Source organism: Diorhabda sublineata, chromosome 4, assembly GCF_026230105.1.
Source record: "Diorhabda sublineata isolate icDioSubl1.1 chromosome 4, icDioSubl1.1, whole genome shotgun sequence".
NCBI lineage: Eukaryota > Metazoa > Arthropoda > Insecta > Coleoptera > Chrysomelidae > Diorhabda > Diorhabda sublineata.
In genome coordinates, this window is record NC_079477.1 from 22,594,687 (window position 1) to 22,616,801 (window position 22,115).

Below are 22,115 nucleotides of genomic sequence, written 5' to 3' on the forward strand. Positions count from 1 at the left end.
AATTGCATCGCTTTAGTTAAAATCATTTTAATAGGCCAGTTATTCCAGTCATTTCAGCTTTTATAAATGTTATTACACCATAGAACAATATCGAATAAAAAAATGTACTTACCTTTTGTACATAACCTCCAAAAAAGTTAAAAACTTTCTTATGGTCAAAGTTTTATTTCGAAATCGGATTCTGCGCAGAAGAATACTTCGGAAATTATGCAACGGCATCCAACAATAAAATCATATAATAAATGAAAATTGAAAATTACTTGCTATATTTGAGTATAATGTAGCGACGTGTGATTAAAGAAGATAAAAAGTTAAAAATGAAAAATTTTTGGTCAAAAATAAATACAGATTATATTCACACATTTCGTAAATTCTATTATTATCAATATTTTGTGCTGTGCATTTTAATTTTATTACCTGAGTGTGTAATTTTCAAAAAATTTCATTTTATTTCAATTTATTACGTTAAAATATTCGACCATATTCTGGCCTACGTGTTTTATTGTAGAGGGGATCACTATTTTGTACTTCATGTGTGTATGGCCACAAAATGTCAGACGCTACTTTCTCTTACCTTTACCTCGTTTAGGTAGGTTATTATCCATTCTCTCTTCTATTCTATAGATAGATCCTGCCATTTAATAAACGATATTTCGAAACCTCTGAATAATTTCAAAAAAAAAACTGATAAGTTTAAATAAAAAGTTAGTTTTAATTTGGAAGATGGTGTAAAAAAGTGCGGGAATTTAATGTGTCATGATTTCTTTGTGATAGTTGGTGTGACGATGAACAGCTGATAGGAAATTTGTGCAAAAAAGTGTCTGGAAGATGAAATATATTGGACTCGTTTTTATTGCAGTTTTTACTGTGTATCAATCAGGTTTGTGCGGTTATTCATTTTTTTTATCACTAAATATTACTTCGAAAATTATTTTTATCATTATTAGCGTTGAACTATGAATTTAAATGAAGTATTTGTTTTATAAAGTAAATAGAGAATTAACTGGTGAAGTTTCTGTTATGATTGTATGAAAATAAATTTTAGCAATTTATAGGGTGACGTCAAATTATCAAAATAAAGTAAAAATGGACTTTGTTTTAAAAAATGTTGAAACAAAAGATAATGGATAATGTTTTTCTCTAAAAGAAATCATTTTCCACCAAAATTGTTACCTAAAAAATAAATAAAATAGACAAGGGTTTTCTAGTAATTAATCGGATATCTTTGTAACAAAAAAAAAAATAAAACGAGCTCCCGAGGTGTAAATATAAATTTTGGAATATTATTCCAGGCTAGCCTTCATGAAAATTGGATTTTCCGGAAAACTATATATTCGATCCGGAAACTAACACGATTTTTAATGTTTCGGACAAAAATACATAATATTCCATGGATTTTCGCATTTTTGATATAAAGGTTTATTTTTAACCATTATGCCAAAAAATCCAGAAATTAAAAGAAAATTTGACACGCTTGTATAAAAAATTGTATATTTCTGGATCCGTTTGAGATATCGATTTATTTTTGACATGAATCATTTGAGAAAATGTGTGCCTAAGTGACTGTATATATTGGATTCGTTTACTTCCATATATATGAGAAATATACAGGGAGAAAGTTGAAGTAATTTTATTTTGGAAAATAAATATAAATTGTGGAATTGCATCATCGTAATACAAGAAATTCCGAAGAGGAACGTTGATTCTATCATAGAAAAAATACAAAAACTCTCTCATGATTACACAAAACAAATTTAATAATATAAAGTTATAAGTTATGCAACAAAATTTCAGATTTCATTGGGGAGCCCTTGAGCCTTGAAAATAAAAAAAATTGTTTGGGATTCTGTTAAATTTCTGTACAAAGAGGTTTTTTCATACGAGGAGATCGAAAATGATATCAGTTACACGGAAAAAAATTATAGTGTGAAAATCTATGACGTTGGATATATTTCATACATAAATCAACATGATTTATGTATGGAAAATTCCATGGTTTTTCGCAAACTTTTGCTATAAAGGTGTATTTTCATGTATTATGCCAAAAAATTCAGAAATTTAACAAAAATATTCACACGCTTGTATATAGTTCAATATTTCCGAAACCATTCGAAATATCGATTTATTTTTGACAACAATAAATTAAGAAAACAAGTTTAAATTGGATTTATTTAGTATTTTTGACGAATATACAGGTTCAACATTGGAGTAAACTTTTTTTGAAAAATAACATTACCTATATAAATTTATAGTATGTACAGTAGCGGAATGGCAACGTTGTAATACAAGAAAAACAATTTTTACGATCTTCAGATATTTCCAAGGTCATAGACAGTAAGAAAATCAAAAAACCCTAATAATTGATATTTCAATGGGCCAGTAAGCATATTAAACTAATCACAGAATGTCGTGACAAATTTTGATTACACAGATTGTTTATTATGATTGAAAATTTCCATTTTGAAATGAAATTACAATGAAAATGAATCAAAAAAGTGTTTTATATTTTAACATCGGGGATAACCGTATCCGGGTTTCCGGATACTCATTACCATTCCAAATTTATTACTCTGAATAAATATTAATAATACCCACGCTTTTATTAGTTTTTTTTTCGAACCCATCCAGGATGCTGACAATCAAATCATTTATTAAATTAGTTTTAAAAAAATTGAATACTTTTAACTTTAATAGTCTCATATTTTTTTTACAATTATTTAAAGTATTATTATAGTTTTTTTCTAATCGTTTCTGTTTGAATTTTTTTTATTGATTATACGTGGTGCAATAGATAAATACAAATTACGTCAGTTTCAATAAATTTTACGTGGTTAAACAATGAAGACGGTACAAATCACTTTTTATAGTTATAAAACTGACTTTGCTGAAAGAGAATAATCATTTTGACCAAAAAATGAACTAGAATTAAATTTTACCTCATTTTAAGCGAAATATTTACTCGAAAATACACATTTCCTTTTAGTCGCCATACTGTAAGCTTCTAATGCATTCGATGTACGTTCCACTGATCACATTTCCCTACAACTGCCTTTTTACGTTAGTATCAGCATTGGCGAACGTATCCCATGTCATTTTATTTGCTTAACTAAAAAGATATTATATTTTTATTATTATAAATTCTACATTTCAGATCAACTATTGAGTAAAACTGAAAAACAAAGACATGATGGTTGGTTCAATAACTTAGCTCATCCGGAATGGGGATCTGTCGGTAAGTTAGAGAGTTATTTTTTGAAACTATTGATATGTAATTGAAAAATGAATATTTGACTTTTACGAAAGGGGAGGTAACAGGAGAAAAAATTTAGTTCTCAAGGACTTTTCATTCGATACAGAAATATGGAACATCCGGTATAATTACGTATAAATGTATTAGAAATGGTTACTTAGAAATCTTAATGTAAATGATGCAAATGTTAGTAAAACGTGTGAAACATCTTAATGTTTCGAACGATAATTGCTTTCATATTACAAATTGATTTAAATTGAAAATAAGGTCGTATTAAATTTATAGGCCAGTAACTATATAAATTAGTAGAAATAAAATCATTTATAATGAAATTTGAAAAAATATAATGAGAAAAAAAAATAAATGTCATAACATACTTTCTACACCGGTGTTACACTGAACTGTTCTTGGTAGTTTTTCCTTCTTTCCTTTCATATTGATATTTACGTTCACAGAATAACATGATTTAGTTGTGACTAAATTGACGCCATCTAATGGATAAAAATTAACTACTGATTTGACATATGTCATAAAATAGTAGAAAATTTTATTTATGGTCTGAAATTTTTATATTTTAACGTAATTCGACTCAAAATACGCCTCAAAGTTGATTTTATAGATAAATAGATGAAAATAATATGAAAAATGTCATTAAACACGATATTAATACGTGTCAGGATTCTTTATATCCGGCAGCCATCTTGTAAACAGTTTCAAATATTTATAAGGGATATATTTTAATGCATAATAGCCCTTATGTACATAGTGATTATGATTCAACAACTAGAACCAGAATTATCAATTCACTACCAACATAATTTACTATTGCGTCATTTATGCCAACATAATGTCAATACTATATACACGAGTAAATCAATATTGAAAATAAAAAGTTAAATTGACCCTGAATCATATGCATAAATCACTTAATAGACAGGGAAATTAAATCTAGAAGGTTGGTAGCACTTTACGATGTTATCGAATCAACATTATCAAAATACTTGTTATTATTTGTTTATATTCATTTATTGTTATTTCGTTAAATAGTTTATTTTGAATTCAGTTTCAAGTTTTTATTGATAAACGTTATTTACTTTGCTATTCATTGGATTTGTTGGCAGTGTGTGGATCACAATGACTGAAAATATTTCAATAAATACACATTTCTACAATCCGGTATGAGCCGGAAATAACCTGTACATTTAATAACTTTTTACAAACCTTCATTTTGATTTAAAAATGAATTATTCAAATCGAACTAGTCTAATATCCGTAATATAATAAGATGTAAATTTAGAACAAACGTTTCAAGATGACGAAGAATCACCTTGAATGCCGTGAGCGTTTTTTTTTTAATAATTGGGGTCAGCCGGTATATGATTTTTTTGATCTCATTATGTCTCACAGTGATATTGATTTATGGTAATTCTTCTAACAACATTTATGCATTATAATATTAATCATGAACAGTTACGTCATTTTTGATACGATCTGAAGAAATTTGAAATAGTTTAAAATCGTGATTTACTAATAAAATGTTTCATTTCATTCAATTCATATCGGCGTTCCCAACGCCATCTCTCCGCGAGACGAACCATTTCATTTCACGTAACCAGCGCTATTTACGAAATTATCGGGAACGAAATGGAAGTAACTTACGGGGGTACTTCCAAAAATAATTTATTAAATTTCAGATAGTCATCTTATTAGAAGAACCCCAGCTGCGTACGTCGACGGCGTATATATGCTTTCAGGTCAAGATAGACCGAGTCCGAGGAAACTTAGCAGGTTATTTATGAAAGGTTTAGACGGTTTGGGGTCTACGAAGAACCGCACCGCACTATTGGCGTTTTTTGGGCAATTGGTTACATCCGAGATAGTTATGGCTAGTGAAAGCGGTTGTCCAATCGAAATGCACCATATAGAAATCGAAAAGTGCGATGAAATGTACGATAACGAATGCAAAGGAAACAAATATATTCCGTTTCATAGAGCCAGCTATGATACGAAGACAGGACAAAGTCCTAATAGTCCTAGAGAACAGGTAAATAATTGTTGCCGATTCAATTGTTTCTAATTCTTCTGCGCATGCGCGAAAATCGATAAATTTTGATAATAATTAAAATTTACGCATGCGCACTACTGATTGAAATGGAAAAAGGAAATAATTGTTTTAGATGAATCAAGTTACGAGTTGGATAGATGGTAGTTTTATTTATAGTACCAGCGAGCCTTGGGTAAATGCGATGCGTTCCTTCCAAAACGGCTCATTTCTTACCGACGCCACTGGTAAAATGCCGATACATAATTACAGAAGAGTTCCTTTATTCAATTATCCTGTGCCGCATATGATGAAAACATTAAATACGGAAAGGTTATTTCGTAAGTTTTTTCTCTCAATTTTATGAGATCAGATCAGATCTCAGGTCACAATTTTATTCCAAGTTTATAAATGAAACTCGTGCGCAAGTCTGAAACTCTATAATGCGCAAGTTCGAAAAATGATAATACACGTAATCACATAATCGTTTGAATTAAAAAATTAGTTATAGGTGGAAGTAGTGGTATTGAGTCTGCGCTTATCCGAAAATTGAGTATGCGCATGTCCAGCGCAATTGATAATACACAAAAAAAATTGCAATAGTATGCGCAAGTCCGGAAATTAATAGTTACACGCGTGTACCCAAAAACCAAAAAAATGAAATTGTGCCAAAAGTTACACGTTCATATACGAGAATTTAGACTGCGCACGCCCGAAAATAAAGTAGTCTGCGCATATCCGAAAATTGATAATTAAAAAGTTTGCAACAAAAAATTAGTTACCGGCATGGACCCATAAAAATGAAATTTGCGCAATCCGGAAATTGAGTCTACGCATGTCCGGAAATATAAAATTACTTACACGTGGAGGTGTGCAAATTAAGAGTCTGCGAAAATCCGAAAATTGACAATACAAGAGAACGTTTGCATTAGTCTGCGCATGTCCGGAAATTGACCATACGTATAATTTAAAATTACACTTGGAGTTGCCAAAATGAGTGTGCGCAAGTCCAGAAATTAACAATATGCGTATACGTGTGCAATATAAAATTAGTAACACGCGCAGTACAACGAATTTAGACTGCGCAGGTCTTAAATATGATAATGCGCGTAAAGGTATCGCGAAATAACGAAAAATTATGTTTTTTAGTGTTAGGTGACGCCCGTACTAATCAAAATCCGGCGTTACTAACGATCAGCGTCTTGTTTTTTCGATGGCACAACGTGGTAGCTTCCAGAATAAAAAAGCACAATCCAAATTGGTCGGATGAAGATGTTTTTCAAAGAGCACGTCGTATAGTTATAGCTACTTTGCAAGTATATTTCTCATTTCGTCTTCTAAGAGCTCTTTCACACCAATAGAACATCGTTTTGATTCAAATTTGATCATTCTTTGCTTTTTTCCACCACGCAATTCCTCAAATGCCTTCAAAAATACTATAATTATCCTTTTAAATTAACAAAATACGATGTTCTATGAACTTATCAGGTGAAATGGCTCTGAAAAAACATTTTTTTAATCTAGTTATCGATTTTTACAGAACGTTATAGCTTACGAATATTTACCAGCGTTTTTGGAAGACGAATTGCCTCCGTATAAAGGTTATAATCCGGACATTCACCCCGGTATTACTCACGTATTTCAAAGTGCCGCATTCCGATTTGGACATTCTTTGATACCTCCTGGATTATATAGGAGAGATTCTAGATGTAATTTTAAGAAAACTCCCATGGGCGACATCGCTATAAGATTGTGCTCAACTTGGTGGGATTCTAACGTAAATATTTTTCACATAATTATATTTTATAGAACGAAATTCATTCATTTATTCTATTAAACACGTTTTAACTAAAATATTTTTAAGCAAAACGCTTTTCTCGAAATATTAAGTGAAAAAACAGATATAAAAAAATTACTAAAAAACGATGACGCATACAGCGGCGTTGCTAAGCCAGATCCTAAAATGGCGCGTCTTCGTTGTTGAATAAAGAACGTTTCCGGATTCAACGCGGTGATGCCGATTTGTGTTATTTTACTAATTGACTTTAGAGAAACATATTCTTCTTTCAATTTTTACAAGTGACGTCAAAGTGGGTGTTTTCAGATGAAATTTAGGGAAATCCTTTCAACCATTTGGCATCACTGTTTTAATCAATGATGACAAACCATTGATATCGAATTGGTACTCGTTAAACATCAATCGAGTTCGTGATTGGCAGGACCGTACTAAGATTGTAGATTATATTTTTACAATCGTTATCATCTATTTTCGATCATTTTTTATTTTAAAACTAGGGAATTAAAGTCATAGAAACTACGAGGGGTGATCAAAAATCACTGTGACTGTATAAATGTAACATAAATTTGAATTAATTACTTAAAGTACTGCTTTTTCCTTTTGGATAGTAAGTATTTTTTGGAAAGTAATTTCCATTGCTATGTTTTTTTATGAAGAAATCAAGGAGGAAGGTGGAAATAAAAACACGAGAAAACATAGTTCAAATGATTGTTTTAAATATTTAAAAAAGGAATTGATTAACTCAAGAAATCGGGTAAATGTGTGAAAGTGAGGGTCTCTCTATTTTTGGCCAAAAAAATTAATATTTTCTCCATTTCAACACTTTTTTGGTTGATAAAAAAAAACTCATTTTTATGTGAGAATAAAAATCAAATATTTAAAAATGAATCGATTAACTTGAAAATTCAGGTTAGTGATTGGAAGAGAGGGGGGTGCCTCCTATTTTTGGTAAAAACATCGTAAAATTAATATTATCACTCACATTTTGACAAAAAATAGAAAAATCGTATTATTACGTGAAAACAAAAACACAATCATAATTTTTTCCAAATATTTAAAAAAGGAATTGATTAACTCAAAAAATCGGGTAAATGTTTGGAATTGATGGGGTCCATCCTATTTTTGGTCATGCAAATCGAAAAATTAATATTTTATTGTCATTTCTACTTTTTATCAAAAATTTTCGTTTTCATGAGTACTTTTCGAAAAAAAAATACGATAAAATTTGTGTTGGTACCGGCAAATCATATTTTTAGGAAGTTCTAACAAATAATTCCATAGAAGAGTTACTGATGGGTATGACGTCACAATTATCCGAACGGGAAGATTCGGTTCTGTGCTCCGACGTCAGAGATAAACTTTTCGGCCCAATGGAATTTTCCCGAAGGGATCTTGGAGCTATTAATATAATGCGCGGTAGAGATAATGGTCTTCCGGATTACAACACAATACGAGCCGCCTATGGATTAGCAAAATTTAAAAATTGGTCGGATATCAATCCGACTTTATTCAAAAAACGACCCGATATATTGAAGACGCTCATTGCAGCTTACGATAATAATATTGATAATATCGATGTTTATGTCGGGGGAATGTTGGAAAGTTACGGAAAACCGGGAGAGTTATTTACAAAAGTTATTTTGGAACAGTTTATCCGTTTGAGAGACGCCGATAGATTTTGGTTTGAAAACGTTGAAAATGGGTAAGTAGAAATAAATAAAGTTTCATACTTTTAAATTGTAATTTCGTTTTTGATATAAAACTACTTTAATACAAAACCAGTAATAAATAGAATAAATACCAAACGTTTTTTAATTACAGTTCGGTTCTGGTGTAATTAAAAGCGTTCTATTGATAATTGATTTCTTCTAGTATGACCGCAAATTATATAGTTTGGCCTTCACCTTGTGTTTATCCACCACGTGGTAAAACGATACGTTCATATTGACACAACTCTGATATGTATTGTTCCGTGATTTGGAATGATGTTGTCTTGAACAGAGTCGGACTGGTTTCGAATAAAAAAAAATAATTACATTAAATAAAGACGATGAATTAAAAAAACAAATTAATATTTTAGTGTATTGACACAATTCTGATATTTATTGTACTTGATTTGGAATTATGTTATCTTGAACAGAGGTTTCAAATAAAAAAAATTACATTAAATAAAGACGATGAATTAAAAAAACAAATTAATATTTTAGTGTATTGACACAATTCTGATATGTATTGTACGTGATTTGGAATGATGTTGTCTTGAACAGAGTCGGACTGGTTTCGAATAAAAAAAAATAATTACATTAAATAAAGACGATGAATTAAAAAAACAAATTAATATTTTAGTGTATTGACACAATTCTGATATTTATTGTACTTGATTTGGAATTATGTTATTTTGAACAGAGGTTTCAAATAAAACAATAATTACATTAAATAAAGACGATAAATTAAAAAAAAACAAATTAATATTTTAGTGTATTGACACAATTCTGATATGTATTGTACGTGATTTGGAATGATGTTGTCTTGAACAGAGTCGGACTGGTTTCGAATAAAAAAAATAATTACATTAAATAAAGACGATGAATTAAGAAAACAAATTAATATTTTAGTGTATTGTCACAATTCTGATATTTATTGTACATGATTTGGAATTATGTTATCTTGAACAGAGTCGGACTGGTTTCAAATAAAAAAAAATAATTACATTAAATAAAGACGATGAATTAAAAAAACAAATTAATATTTTAGTGTATTGACACAATTCTGATATTTATTGTACATGATTTGGAATTATGTTATCTTGAACAGAGTCGGACTGGTTTCAAATAAAAAAATAATTATATTAAATAAAGACGATAAATTAAAAAAAACAAATTAATATTTTAGTGTATTGACACAATTCTGATATGTATTGTACGTGATTTGGAATGATGTTGTCTTGAACAGAGTCGGACTGGTTTCGAATAAAAAAAATAATTACATTAAATAAAGACGATGAATTAAGAAAACAATTTAATATTTTAGTGTATTGTCACAATTCTGATATTTATTGTACATGATTTGGAATTATGTTATCTTGAACAGAGTCGGACTGGTTTCAAATAAAAAAAAATAATTACATTAAATAAAGACGATGAATTAAAAAAACAAATTAATATTTTAGTGTATTGACACAATTCTGATATTTATTGTACATGATTTGGAATTATGTTATCTTGAACAGAGTCGGACTGGTTTCAAATAAAAAAATAATTACATTAAATAAAGACGATAAATTAAAAAAAACAAATTAATATTTTAGTGTATTGACACAATTCTGATATGTATTGTACGTGATTTGGAATGATGTTGTCTTGAACAGAGTCGGACTGGTTTCGAATAAAAAAAATAATTACATTAAATAAAGACGATGAATTAAGAAAACAAATTAATATTTTAGTGTATTGTCACAATTCTGATATTTATTGTACATGATTTGGAATTATGTTATCTTGAACAGAGTCGGACTGGTTTCAAATAAAAAAATAATTACATTAAATAAAGACGATGAATTAAGAAAACAAATTAATATTTTAGTGTATTGACACAATTCTGATATTTATTGTACATGATTTGGAATGATGTTGTCTTGAACAGAGTCGGACTGGTTTCAAATAAAAAAATATTTACATTAAATAATGACGATGAATTAAGAAAACAAATTAATATTTTAGTGTATTGACACAATTCTGATATTTATTGTATTTGATTTGGAATGATGTTATCTTGAACAGAGTCGGACTGGTTTCAAATAAAAAAATAATTACATTACATAAATGCGATAGATTAAAAAAATTAATTAAATATTTTAGTGTATTCACACAAAAAGAAATTGAAGAAATAAAAAAGATTAAGTTATACGACATTATTATAAACAGTACTAACATTGATCCCAAGACGATACAAAAAAACGTATTTTTTTGGATGGACGGCGATCCCTGTCCCCAACCTATGCAATTGAATACGTCACAAATGGAACCGTGTAAAGTTATAACAGGTTACGATTATTTCGAAGTAAGGATGAAGAATTCGGAAATAATTTGAAAAAATTAACGATACACGTTTTTCAGGGAAACGAACTCGTCTATATCTACGCGTGCGTTTTTCTTGGTTTCGTACCTATTTTGTGCGCAGGCGCCGGGTACGGAGTAGTCAAATTACAAAACCGTAAAAGGAGACGTCTCAAGATAAAACAAGAAGAACTGCGAAACGGTGAGGTGAAATTACAGGTGGATACGATGATAGTAACGGAATGGCTGCACGCCAATCACAAGCGAGTTGTCAAAGTTAAATTCGGTCCTGATGTTGCCATACACGTATTGGAGAGGAAAGGAGAGAAATTGAGAACAATTAATTTGAATAACGTTGATAATATGTTAATAGAAGAATCGATTAACGTTACAACGAAAAAAAAACCGATTGTTCTTATACACGTGCCGAGAGATTACGATTTAGTTTTAGAATTCGAATCCCTAGCCTCGAAAAAGAAGTTCATGAATAAGTTAGAAGCGTTTTTGAATTCGAATAAGAAGACTGTATTCAGTACACAGGTGAAGTTGGTAAAGTTAGGTTATGTCAAATATCCAATTCGATAGTTATACATTTATAGGTGGTACGAGAAGTACTTCTGGCTAAAGCTGAAACCCGTCAGCGACGAGAAAAGAAACTCGAACATTTTTTCAGGGAAGCTTACGCCTTAACATTCGGACTGAGACCTGGTGAAAGAAGAAGAAGATCGGATTCAAATATAGACGGTGAAGTGGTGACTGTGATGAGAACGTCTTTGACCAAAACTGAATTCGCTAGCGCGTTAGGGATGAAAGCAGACGCCATTTTCGTTACTAAAATGTTCAATATTGTCGATAAGGATAAAGATGGGAGGATATCCTTTCAGGTAATATATCAATTTTATTTTAATAATGATAAAAATTATTATTGAAACGTGCCCAACCCCACGATCAATCACAGAAACAGCCTGTTTGACATCGAAAATATTTTTTTCGATACAACCTGTATATGCCTCTTTACTGCACTTATGATATCGATAATATTTTCTTCGCCAGTATATGCCTCTTTAATGCCCTTTTGACATTGATAGTATTTTTTCGATACTCACTGTATATATAGTACATCCTGTATATACACTACAACCCACGTAAACCACAAGCTACCATATATTTTCCCGCCAACCGACTAATGTGACGCAATAAGAATTTTTCCCGCCAACCGACTGCTGTGGCGCGGTCAGAATTTTTCCCGCCAAACGACTGCTGTGACGATATAAGATTTTTTTCCCGCCAATCGACGAGGCGATAAGTATTTACCCTACCTCAACTATCACTATATTATAAAGAATAAAAAAATATATCGCACGCCACTGTCCGATCAATTGTACACAACCAAATGAATTTTCCATCTCTCTCTAAGAGATGGTAGTCTAGACATGCAATCTAGCGATGTTGCCAGTTCAAACAGTACATCTATTATGTAAATTACCTTTCATACCAATATATTTGCATATTTTATAATATTTATTATAAGTAGTCATTCATAAACAATAATTGCAAATATATTTCTGATTAATTACTCACATTGAAATGATTAAATTTCACAGAACACACTAATAAAGATATTTTATTCGTAATTTAAAAAAATCTGGCAACCACGCTACCAGCTACAATTTAAATCTGCCATAGTCTATTTTTGAACATAGAGGGATTTTTATGAAACCTGAATTACACAACTAGAATTAATGAACCATAGAAGAGTTCATTTTTGAGGGAAAATGATAATTAAATAATGTTTAGACATACAGGGGAAAGTATTTAATCAATTTTTGAATTATTTATGTGGAAGAATTGTTTTTATATTTCAACACAATAAAAAACAAAATGAATACTTCATAATTTATCTTCCCTGACGATAAGTCAAAAATATTGGGTAACATCGGCTGTTATTTGATCTATATTACAAACTTGTTAGTTAAATAACAAAGTATAATTGCTTGTAATTGAAACGACGAAACTTTTCGGAAAACCCTGGTAAATTAATTTTTATATTATTCCCTTTTGCTACTTGTAAAAGAATCATGGCTAACGGGAAACAGTTTTAATTGTGAAATCTTTGAATATAACGAAAAACATGATTTAGAGAAACCATAAAAAAATCGTTTATTCTTATATTTTTATGGATTGTAGTTCGTTTTCTATCAAAATTTAAGTTCTTTCAGAAAATAATTCTGATTATAATCAAAAATAATTTTCCCTTTACCAAAACTTAAAATTCTAATCATAGAAAAATCGTCTATTGTTTCATTTTGTGGATTCCAGTTCGTTTTTTATCAAAATTTGAGTTCTATCAGGAAATAATTATCAAAAATAATTTCCCCTTCGCCGAAACTTATTTCTGATCATCAATAATTCGTTTATTTTTACATGTTTATGGATTTCAGTTTGTTTTCGATCAAAATTTAAATTCTTTTAGGAAATAATTGTGATTATCATCAAAAATAATTTACTCTATGCCAAAACTTATTTCTAATCATGCATAAATCGTCTATTCAGCAAATTCATTTAACCCCAGTTCATTTTTGTATCAAAATTTACGTTAATTAATGAAACAATACCAATTAACATCAAAAATAATTTCCCTTTTGTTAAAAAAATTCTAATAATCGATAAATAATCTATATATCAGATTTATTTGATTCCAATTTGTTTTTGTATCAAAATTTATGTTAATTTATGGAGTAATTCCGATTATTATCAAAAATGATTTCCCCAAATCATCGATAAATCGTCTATCACGGATGAATCGTCATAATTTTGTTCTATGATCCATTAAAATCGGAAAAAAGAAGAAACTTTTGACACAGCCGTTACGCAGTAATTCTCAAAATGATGGACGTGGGATAAACAATCGGCGATTTCGTATGTACCCGTGTTAGCTTTTCTTGATTTTTCCGGTAGTTTGGTTATTTTGTATTGTTTTTTCTTATGGTGTAAAGAGGACTGCATAGATACTTTTTAGATCTGTTTCAGTGGAATGAATACAGCGCAAACTGAGCATTTTTATAGTTTTTTCAGTAGACTTTTCAGCAATTCACAAAATTTAGAATACTAATTTTTTTTTAATTAATTTCCATTGTTGTTTTCAATTTTATCACATGAGTGAGTAGTTAACGTCTTATATGTATCTATATAATTCTAGGAATTTTTGGACACTGTGGTACTTTTTTCTCGCGGTGCTACTGAAGATAAATTGAGAATTATTTTCGATATGTGTGATAATGATAGGAATGGGGTAATAGATAAAGAAGAACTATCGGAAATGTTGAGGTCTTTAGTAGAAATCGCTAGAACGACTAGTTTATCTGATGATCACGTTACCGAACTCATAGATGGCATGTTCCAGGTAAATTTTTGATGATTAACAATTATTGAAATTTGTATACATATCAACTATTTCGCTTACGAATCGTATTAACATTATTAAAAATATATATAATAAAAAACTTACGCATATGATAACCACACAATTTGCACAAAAAACTCATCTAAATCGTTTTTTTTTTCTATAAACATAATAAAAAACACTGTTATTTTTGAATTTATCAAATTACGTACAATTCTAATTTGTTTCCGCACATTTTTGATAATATTCGACACAATTTTCATAAAATTGGAATCGCCCCGTATAAACAAACTTTTGTACGATGTCTTAGGGTTCATACTGCAATAAACAGTAGACAAGCGGAGCTTGACGTCACGACCGCCATATTAAGTTCACTTTCCAAACAAAGTTTGCAAAGTAGTGTATTTTCTGTAAGTTATTTAAAAAGTGTTTAATTAGTTCAGTGTTGTATAAGATGGTAATGTATTTGCACCAGAAAGTATTGATATAACATATATACGTCCGTTAAAACTTTGTTCGGAAATTGATCCCTGACCTGCACTAACAATGGCGGTGTGTGACGTCAACAATCCTGTAGTCTATTGAAGCAGGTGTTCAGTAAATTTCATAGCCTTGAAAGTTTCCGTCGGTAAGGTAGCGCGCTTTTTCACATTATATACAACTACCCTCGGTGTAGCGCGAAACGATACGATGAATCATAGTAGTGTAAATAGGTGGCAGTGGAACAAACTTTAAGTAAAATTAATTTTAGGACGCCGGTCTTGAGTATAAATACGATTTGACTTATTCAGATTTTAAAGTATTAATGCAGGAATATAAGGGTGATTTTATTGCGATCGGTCTCGATTGTAAAGGAGCGAAACAAAATTTTTTGGATACGTCAACGAACGTTGCTCGAATGACTAGTTTTCATATTGAACCCAGTTTAGAAGATAAAAAAAATTACGTTCGATTAAAATGGGACACTTTCGTAACGTTTTTAGAGGAAAATAGACAGAACATTTTTTATTTATTTTTGTTTTACGTAGTCACCATTTTACTATTCGTTGAAAGATTTATACGTAAGTAATTATTAATTCGATAATTAAAATTTGGAAAAAATATTTCGTGTTATTTTAGATTATTCTTTTATGACTGAACATACTGATTTGAGACATATAATGGGCGTGGGTATAGCTATAACTCGAGGCTCCGCGGCGTCTTTATCTTTCTGTTACAGCATTTTATTATTAACGATGTCCAGAAATTTGATAACGAAATTAAAAGAATTTTCCATACAACAGTACATTCCGTTGGATACGAATATACAGTTTCACAAAATAGCTGCTTGCACTGGTTTATTCTTTTCGTTATTGCACACAGTCGGACATATTGTTAATTTTTACCACGTGTCTACGCAACCGATAGAAAATTTGAAATGTCTCACTAATGAAGTTCGATTTCCGTCAGATTATAAACCCGGGTTTACATTTTGGATATTTCAAACAATAACAGGTAAATATATTATCGTAAATAAATAAGATATAGTAATTGTTCTAATCTAATCTAATGAATAAAGTTCTGAAAAAAAAAGTTAGTTTTTTCAAATATTTTCTAAAATATTAATTTTGGAGAAAAAAGTTTAATACAAAAAATGAAGCTCATAAAAAGTTCTACGAAAAATATTATAAATATTTTTTGCATAAACCTATTTTTTTGGCTGTTATGACTCAAAATATCATTGCAGGAGCCATATTGACTAACCTAATATAGATATTTTGTGTCATAACAGCGAAAAAAATAGGTTTACGTTAAAAATGTATATAAACTTTTTTGTGGATCTTTTGATGAGCTCTATTGTTCAACTGAAAGTTTTTTCTCTAAACTCAATATTTAAGAAGATATTTAGTAAAATTGTTATAACTTTGAGGGGGTCTGATGTGCAAACGAAGCTTTTTTGGTTAAATTAAATTGAAAATTAATCAAGAACAGTCTTTTTCGAATCCCTTTTGTAATTGTTTTTAAATAAATTCATTTTGACGCTGCTTTTTTTAATGCAAATATTGTTGCTCTCTTGTACCTTTGTACCATTCAGATTCTTAGTTTCATCAACATCATTAATTATAAAATTTTATCACGTTTTTCTGCTTATTTTTTCATATATACGAATTTCCGTGTTTAAAAATATTTTTTTTACAAATTTTATTCATAAACAATAAAATTTTGGTTTGGGCGCCCCTTAAATTAATTATAGATCCTAATATTTTGTTTATTTTATAATAAATAGAATGTAGAAAGTATAAAATGTATGGTATCTAAATTTTTTCGAAAATTCACAAAAACTCGACAACTTTACGACATATCGGTCGACTAGACACATCCAAATAAAAACACTACTTTAGTTCACGATGCTAAATGAAGTTGACCGAACGATTGGAATTTGAATGCGGCGAAATTAAGTGATACCAACATAAACTTTACCTCTAAATTTATTTAATTGTTTCGAGATTTTTATTAATTATTATTTCTTACTGTAATTAATTTTATTACATTAAAAGTGATAAATACTTGTATTACAATTTTAATTAGTGGATTTTGAAATCGATTTAAAATAAATGCTTGTTCAGCAGTTATTTTTTAGTTTAGTAGATGGTACCACTGGAAAATTTTGTTTCTACATTATAATATTCTGTGTAACGTATTAGCACGTTCGCTGCTGAACTATTTGAAAAAAAAAGGGATTCTATACAAGTGCATCCGATTTTTTTAATTTTAGGTGTAACAGGCGTTCTTCTATTTATAATAATGTGTATAATAATCGTTTTTGCACATCCTACGATTAGAAAAAAAGCATACAAATTTTTCTGGTTCACTCACAGTTTGTATATAGTGTTTTACATTTTTTGTTTAATACACGGCTTAGCAAGACTTACGGGGGCTCCTAGATTTTGGTTATTTTTCATCGGACCTGGAATTATATTTACGTTGGATAAGGTAAAATATTTTTTTAACAATATACCGGGTGCTTCAATATTAACCTTATGTTAATTATGGTAGGGGTAGGAATATATAGATGTACTGTTGCAGGTTGTAAGTTTGAGAACAAGATACATCCCTTTGGATGTATTAGAAACGGAATTATTGCCTTCGGATGTAATCAAAATAAAATTTTACCGTCCGCCTAATTTGAAATATTTATCGGGACAATGGGTTAGGTTGGCCTGTACGGCCTTTAATTACGAATTTCATTCGTTTACTTTAACATCGGCGCCCCACGAAAACTTTCTGTCCTGTCATATTAAAGCCCAAGGGCCCTGGACTTGGAAACTCCGGAATTATTTCGATCCTTGTAACTATAATCCGGACGACCAACCGAAAATTCTATTGGAAGGTCCGTTCGGAGGAGGGAATCAAGACTGGTATAAATTCGAAGTGGCCGTAATGGTTGGGGGTGGAATTGGAGTCACCCCTTACGCTTCCATCCTTAACGATTTGGTTTTCGGTACTTCGACGAATAGGTACTCGGGTGTAACTTGTAAAAAAGTGTATTTTCTGTGGATATGTCCGTCCCACAAACATTTTGAATGGTTCATTGACGTATTAAGAGACGTGGAAAAGAAGGATGTAACAAACGTTTTGGAAATTCATATATTTATTACACAATTTTTCCATAAATTCGATTTGAGAACGACCATGTTGTATATATGCGAAAATCATTTCCAAAGATTATCGAAAACTTCTATTTTCACCGGACTAAAAGCTGTCAATCATTTCGGACGACCGGATATGACGTCATTTTTAAAATTCGTTCAGAAACGACATAGTTACGTAAGTATAAAACACTTTCTTTAGTGTAGATTTAGTAGAAAATATTCGGAAAAATAATTTTATTGATAAAAAAATCCCAATAATTAATTTTTTGTTATATATATATATATATATATATATATATATATATATATATATATATATATATATATATATATATATATATATATATATTATTACAATTTCCATATAGAAACTTTTCTCAGTGTATTCTTTAAAATTTCGCGCGCTAATGGATTTTCTTCTTCAACTATTCGTTAATAGAGTTCATCAGAATCGATTCAACATCTCTTTTCAATATCAATTCATTGTAGTGCCAAGATGTAAAAGGATAGGTAGAATGGTAAAAGAAGATATTTTGACAGGTTTTATAATTCAGTAGATCAAAAGAACGTAATTTTTAGTAAACAATTCTAAGTGCTGATAAAATAAAATCTTGTACTGACTACTAAATGATATGTAGAATTTGTGAAATCGTTTAAAGATTTGTGTAATCTACAAATTGTATCGGTTTTATGCAAACTGTAGTTAATTTATTTTCATTTTTCATACAAATCTTCTTGATATGCGATTTTTATTCAAATGGAAACGTTTATTTGATGATGTAAGTTCAAATAGTGTATAAAAAAGATGTAATATATTTCAGGTAAGCAAAATTGGAGTATTTAGCTGTGGACCAAGGCCTCTTACTAAAAGTGTAATGTCAGCTTGTGATGAAGTAAATATTGGAAGAAAGTTACCTTATTTTATCCACCATTTTGAAAATTTCGGATAAATTAACTAAATGAATGTTTTAAATTGATTTTATTGTATATATTATAGCGCAACGGTATTTTATTTATTCAATAAATTATTTTCATGCAATTTTCATTTTTATTTTATAAAAAAATCTATTAAAGCCAGAAATTATTATAAAACTATTTTTTGTAGGTTACAATTTTATGAAAAATTTAAGAAAACAACGTATTTTTTTAAAGAACATATTTTTATATAAAAATATTTATAAATTTCTACTTACGTTTTTAAAAAAATAAGCCTTAACTAAAATCTTAGTTAAAATCAAATAATAAAGCAGAACTTTACAAAAAAAATCTAGCAAACAATTATGTACATTGTCGTAATTTTTGTTGTTTTTGTAGAATTTTTAATAATGAGCTATAAAAACCACAAAGTGGTTATTTCTCTGTTATAAAGTTGAAATCAATTAAAATAGTCTTCAGTTTTGAAAAATTCAGTACTCTGGCTAGTGGACTTTTTATCAACATTCTTTTTCTGTAAAAAAATAATTTGAATATATACAAAAAGTACTTACTTACACAGTACTGAAACTTACAAATAATGGTGTGAATATTTGAGTAACTTTTGCAGTTTTTTCAGTACATCCTAGGCTTAATTCAGCTTTTTCAATTTCTTTTTCTAGCTCGTCTAAATTAGACTTTATATGTTTGGTAAGTTTTTCAACAGAATCTATTTTATTACATAGTATATCAAATTCTTCTTTATAATTAGGTATGGAAGTTAAAATGTCATTATAATCTTTTCTATCCTGTATAACAAAAGACATCATCGTCTCAAATTCTTCTAATCTAGCCAACATATCATCCACAGATTTGTTAATTGGTTTTAACTAAAAATATAGTCTCGCTATTTTTTACTATATATTTAATCTTCTAATACAAGTCAAAACAACGAATCTCACAGAATCACCCTCGTTATATAAAACAACTTATATAAAAGTGTATTATTACCTTTGATTCTAAATCTACTTCACAACATTTTGAATATTCTTTCGCAGTTTTTTCGACATATTCCATATTTCACAATAGTTTTATTAAATTTAATAGAAAATGACAAAAACAAACACACGACAATTGAGGCTGTTTTCCGAAATACAGATCAGTACCTTAACCAGTGATAATGACGATTTATTCGAGAATATATTAACTAGTGCTGATTTGTTTATAACATTCATGCTCTAATATTGATTAAGAAAAAACTTTGAAAATCCATAGTTATTACACAGGGGAATAATTTGTTAAGAAGCATTCATATTTTTCTTTACCAGTACTATATGATGTGAAATTAATGACATCACACTATTATTAATATTAAATATAACTGAAATATTTTCTAATAAATCAATCATATGAAATTATATTCACTTGGTATTTTCCGCTATATTCTTATTTTCAACTGTAGAATCTTTTTTAAGAAATACGTATAAAATATAGTAATTTTAAAAAGTGTGAACGCGAAAAATAGAATAATGTCAATGTCATAAATCAATAATTGCGCCACCTTTTGTTGAAATTAACTTTCTTTTTTTTTTCTCGTACTGGAGTGATGGATGCTGGTATTTGAGTGAAGTATATAAGGAATTTTGAAAATTAACTGGAAATGGTATCGCCAAAAGCTGTTTTAGGTATATGTGCCGGGGTGTCAGCCACTTTATTTTTAGGATATTGCATATATTTCGACAACCAAAGACACAGTGATCCCGATTTTAAAAAGAAATTGCGACAAAGTAAATATAGGTGATAATATAGGTTATGTTTTTATATAATTTTCAATTCTTCCAGGAAGACGAAATAGAAGAGCTGCAGCTGCATCGGCCGGAAAAAGAACAAACACAGTATTTCCTGATTTAAAAGATCATGAAGCAGTACAAAGATTCTTCTTACAAGAGATCCAACTTGGCGAAGAGTTGCTCGCGGCAGGTGACCTTGAAAACGGAGTCGACCATCTTGGCAATGCAGTAGCCGTTTGCGGACAACCGAACGATCTTTTACAAGTCTTGCAACAAACGCTACAACCTAATGTGTTCCACTTACTCGTCAAAAGACTGCCGACTGTAGCACCACGTTTAATGAAGGCACAAAGTAGTACTCCGAGCGCATCTTTGCAGGAAGATGATGTGGAGTGATATGAATGCCTTTTGCGCTCTAGTCTCGTCGTTAGAATCGTTATAGCTCTGTGTCACTTTCCATTGTTGCAGAATGCAGTAATATACTGGTTTATGTGAGCAATACTTTAATTTTCACGTTTTATATCTGAGGTATCCTTGGACAAATATTTAAAATCAAAGTGGATTAATTTATTATACTTAGTTGGCAAATATAAAGTATATTTCTGGACTGTTTTTGATTTTCTCTACCATTTATTTCATTTTTAAATATCAAAATAGGTCAATACATGTAAACTACAGATATTAGATGTACTTTGATGTTCATTTAACAGAACGCCTCCAAAATCGGGGAAAAGGGGGAATTTCGCAGAATTGTGAAAAACTGGAAGTTCGGTATGAATTTTCAGTAATTTGGAGTGTAGCAACTAGGCATAGAAAGCTGGTGTTGGTATAGTTAAAACTCGTTTTGCCTGATCTAGAAAATTGCATCTTCCAATTGAAACAACATATTAAAAGTTTCCTACAATATTGTTTATGATCTCATGCAATATCTTAGGATAAATTGAGTGCAATTTGTGGTTTGTTTTGACAAAAGCTTGAATAAAGTTGAGCAAAAACAACAAATGGACATCTACTTTAGATATTGGGATACAAATAGAAATTAGGTTCAAGATCCGTACTTTTCTTCTTTTTGATAACTCGCTTAGTTTTCGAGATATCAATTTACAACCAAACATTCGCTTTATAAAACAGATTTTATCATTTCAAATTCAACACTATTCATTCAATTTAAGAAATAAAACGTTTTTTGTTTAATTTTTACATAATTTACCCAAAATGGGCAGTTATATCTGGC

General features: G+C 29.8%; 3 protein-coding genes across 3 annotated transcripts; 2 read left to right on the forward strand and 1 right to left on the reverse strand.

Annotated features, from left to right (window-relative positions):
• Positions 1-524: 524 nt before the first annotated feature.
• LOC130443392 (dual oxidase) lies at positions 525-19,218 on the forward strand. The gene is made up of 16 exons (XM_056777966.1): positions 525-880; positions 3,152-3,232; positions 4,945-5,294; positions 5,428-5,632; positions 6,441-6,607; positions 6,832-7,068; positions 8,346-8,791; positions 10,947-11,148; positions 11,205-11,684; positions 11,744-12,028; positions 14,344-14,547; positions 15,299-15,608; positions 15,667-16,041; positions 17,303-17,520; positions 17,614-18,354; positions 19,001-19,218. The coding sequence occupies exons 1-16, from the start codon at positions 829-831 to the stop codon at positions 19,127-19,129; spliced, it is 4,482 nt and encodes a 1,493-aa protein (XP_056633944.1). The 5' UTR covers positions 525-828; the 3' UTR covers positions 19,130-19,218.
• Positions 19,219-19,553: 335 nt separating this feature from the next.
• LOC130443421 (biogenesis of lysosome-related organelles complex 1 subunit 4) lies at positions 19,554-20,231 on the reverse strand. Its single transcript, XM_056778027.1, has 3 exons — positions 20,103-20,231; positions 19,688-19,981; positions 19,554-19,626 (listed from the first exon to the last, which is right to left on the reverse strand). The coding sequence occupies exons 1-3, from the start codon at positions 20,166-20,168 to the stop codon at positions 19,555-19,557; spliced, it is 432 nt and encodes a 143-aa protein (XP_056634005.1). The 5' UTR covers positions 20,169-20,231; the 3' UTR covers position 19,554.
• A 142-nt stretch (positions 20,232-20,373) lies between these two features.
• LOC130443420 (mitochondrial import receptor subunit TOM20 homolog) lies at positions 20,374-21,488 on the forward strand. Its single transcript, XM_056778026.1, has 2 exons — positions 20,374-20,878; positions 20,934-21,488. The coding sequence occupies exons 1-2, from the start codon at positions 20,752-20,754 to the stop codon at positions 21,275-21,277; spliced, it is 471 nt and encodes a 156-aa protein (XP_056634004.1). The 5' UTR covers positions 20,374-20,751; the 3' UTR covers positions 21,278-21,488.
• The last annotated feature ends 627 nt before the right edge of the window (positions 21,489-22,115 follow it).

What these genes read in the sequence shown, in the direction of transcription:
- LOC130443392 (XM_056777966.1), top strand. Translation starts at nt 829, where the DNA reads ATGAAATATATTGGACTCGTTTTTATTGCAGTTTTTACTGTGTATCAA. An exon ending in TAGTTATAGCTACTTTGCAA is followed by an intron (nt 6,608 to 6,831) that starts GTATATTTCTCA and finishes CGATTTTTACAG; the next exon opens with AACGTTATAGCTTACGAATA. An exon ending in AGACTGTATTCAGTACACAG is followed by an intron (nt 11,685 to 11,743) that starts GTGAAGTTGGTA and finishes ATACATTTATAG; the next exon opens with GTGGTACGAGAAGTACTTCT.
- LOC130443421 (XM_056778027.1), bottom strand. Translation starts at nt 20,168, where the DNA reads ATGGAATATGTCGAAAAAACTGCGAAAGAATATTCAAAATGTTGTGAA. An exon ending in AAGTAGATTTAGAATCAAAG is followed by an intron (nt 19,982 to 20,102) that starts GTAATAATACAC and finishes CTATATTTTTAG; the next exon opens with TTAAAACCAATTAACAAATC. An exon ending in AAATATTCACACCATTATTT is followed by an intron (nt 19,627 to 19,687) that starts GTAAGTTTCAGT and finishes ATTTTTTTACAG; the next exon opens with AAAAAGAATGTTGATAAAAA.
- LOC130443420 (XM_056778026.1), top strand. Translation starts at nt 20,752, where the DNA reads ATGGTATCGCCAAAAGCTGTTTTAGGTATATGTGCCGGGGTGTCAGCC. An exon ending in TAAAAAGAAATTGCGACAAA is followed by an intron (nt 20,879 to 20,933) that starts GTAAATATAGGT and finishes CAATTCTTCCAG; the next exon opens with GAAGACGAAATAGAAGAGCT.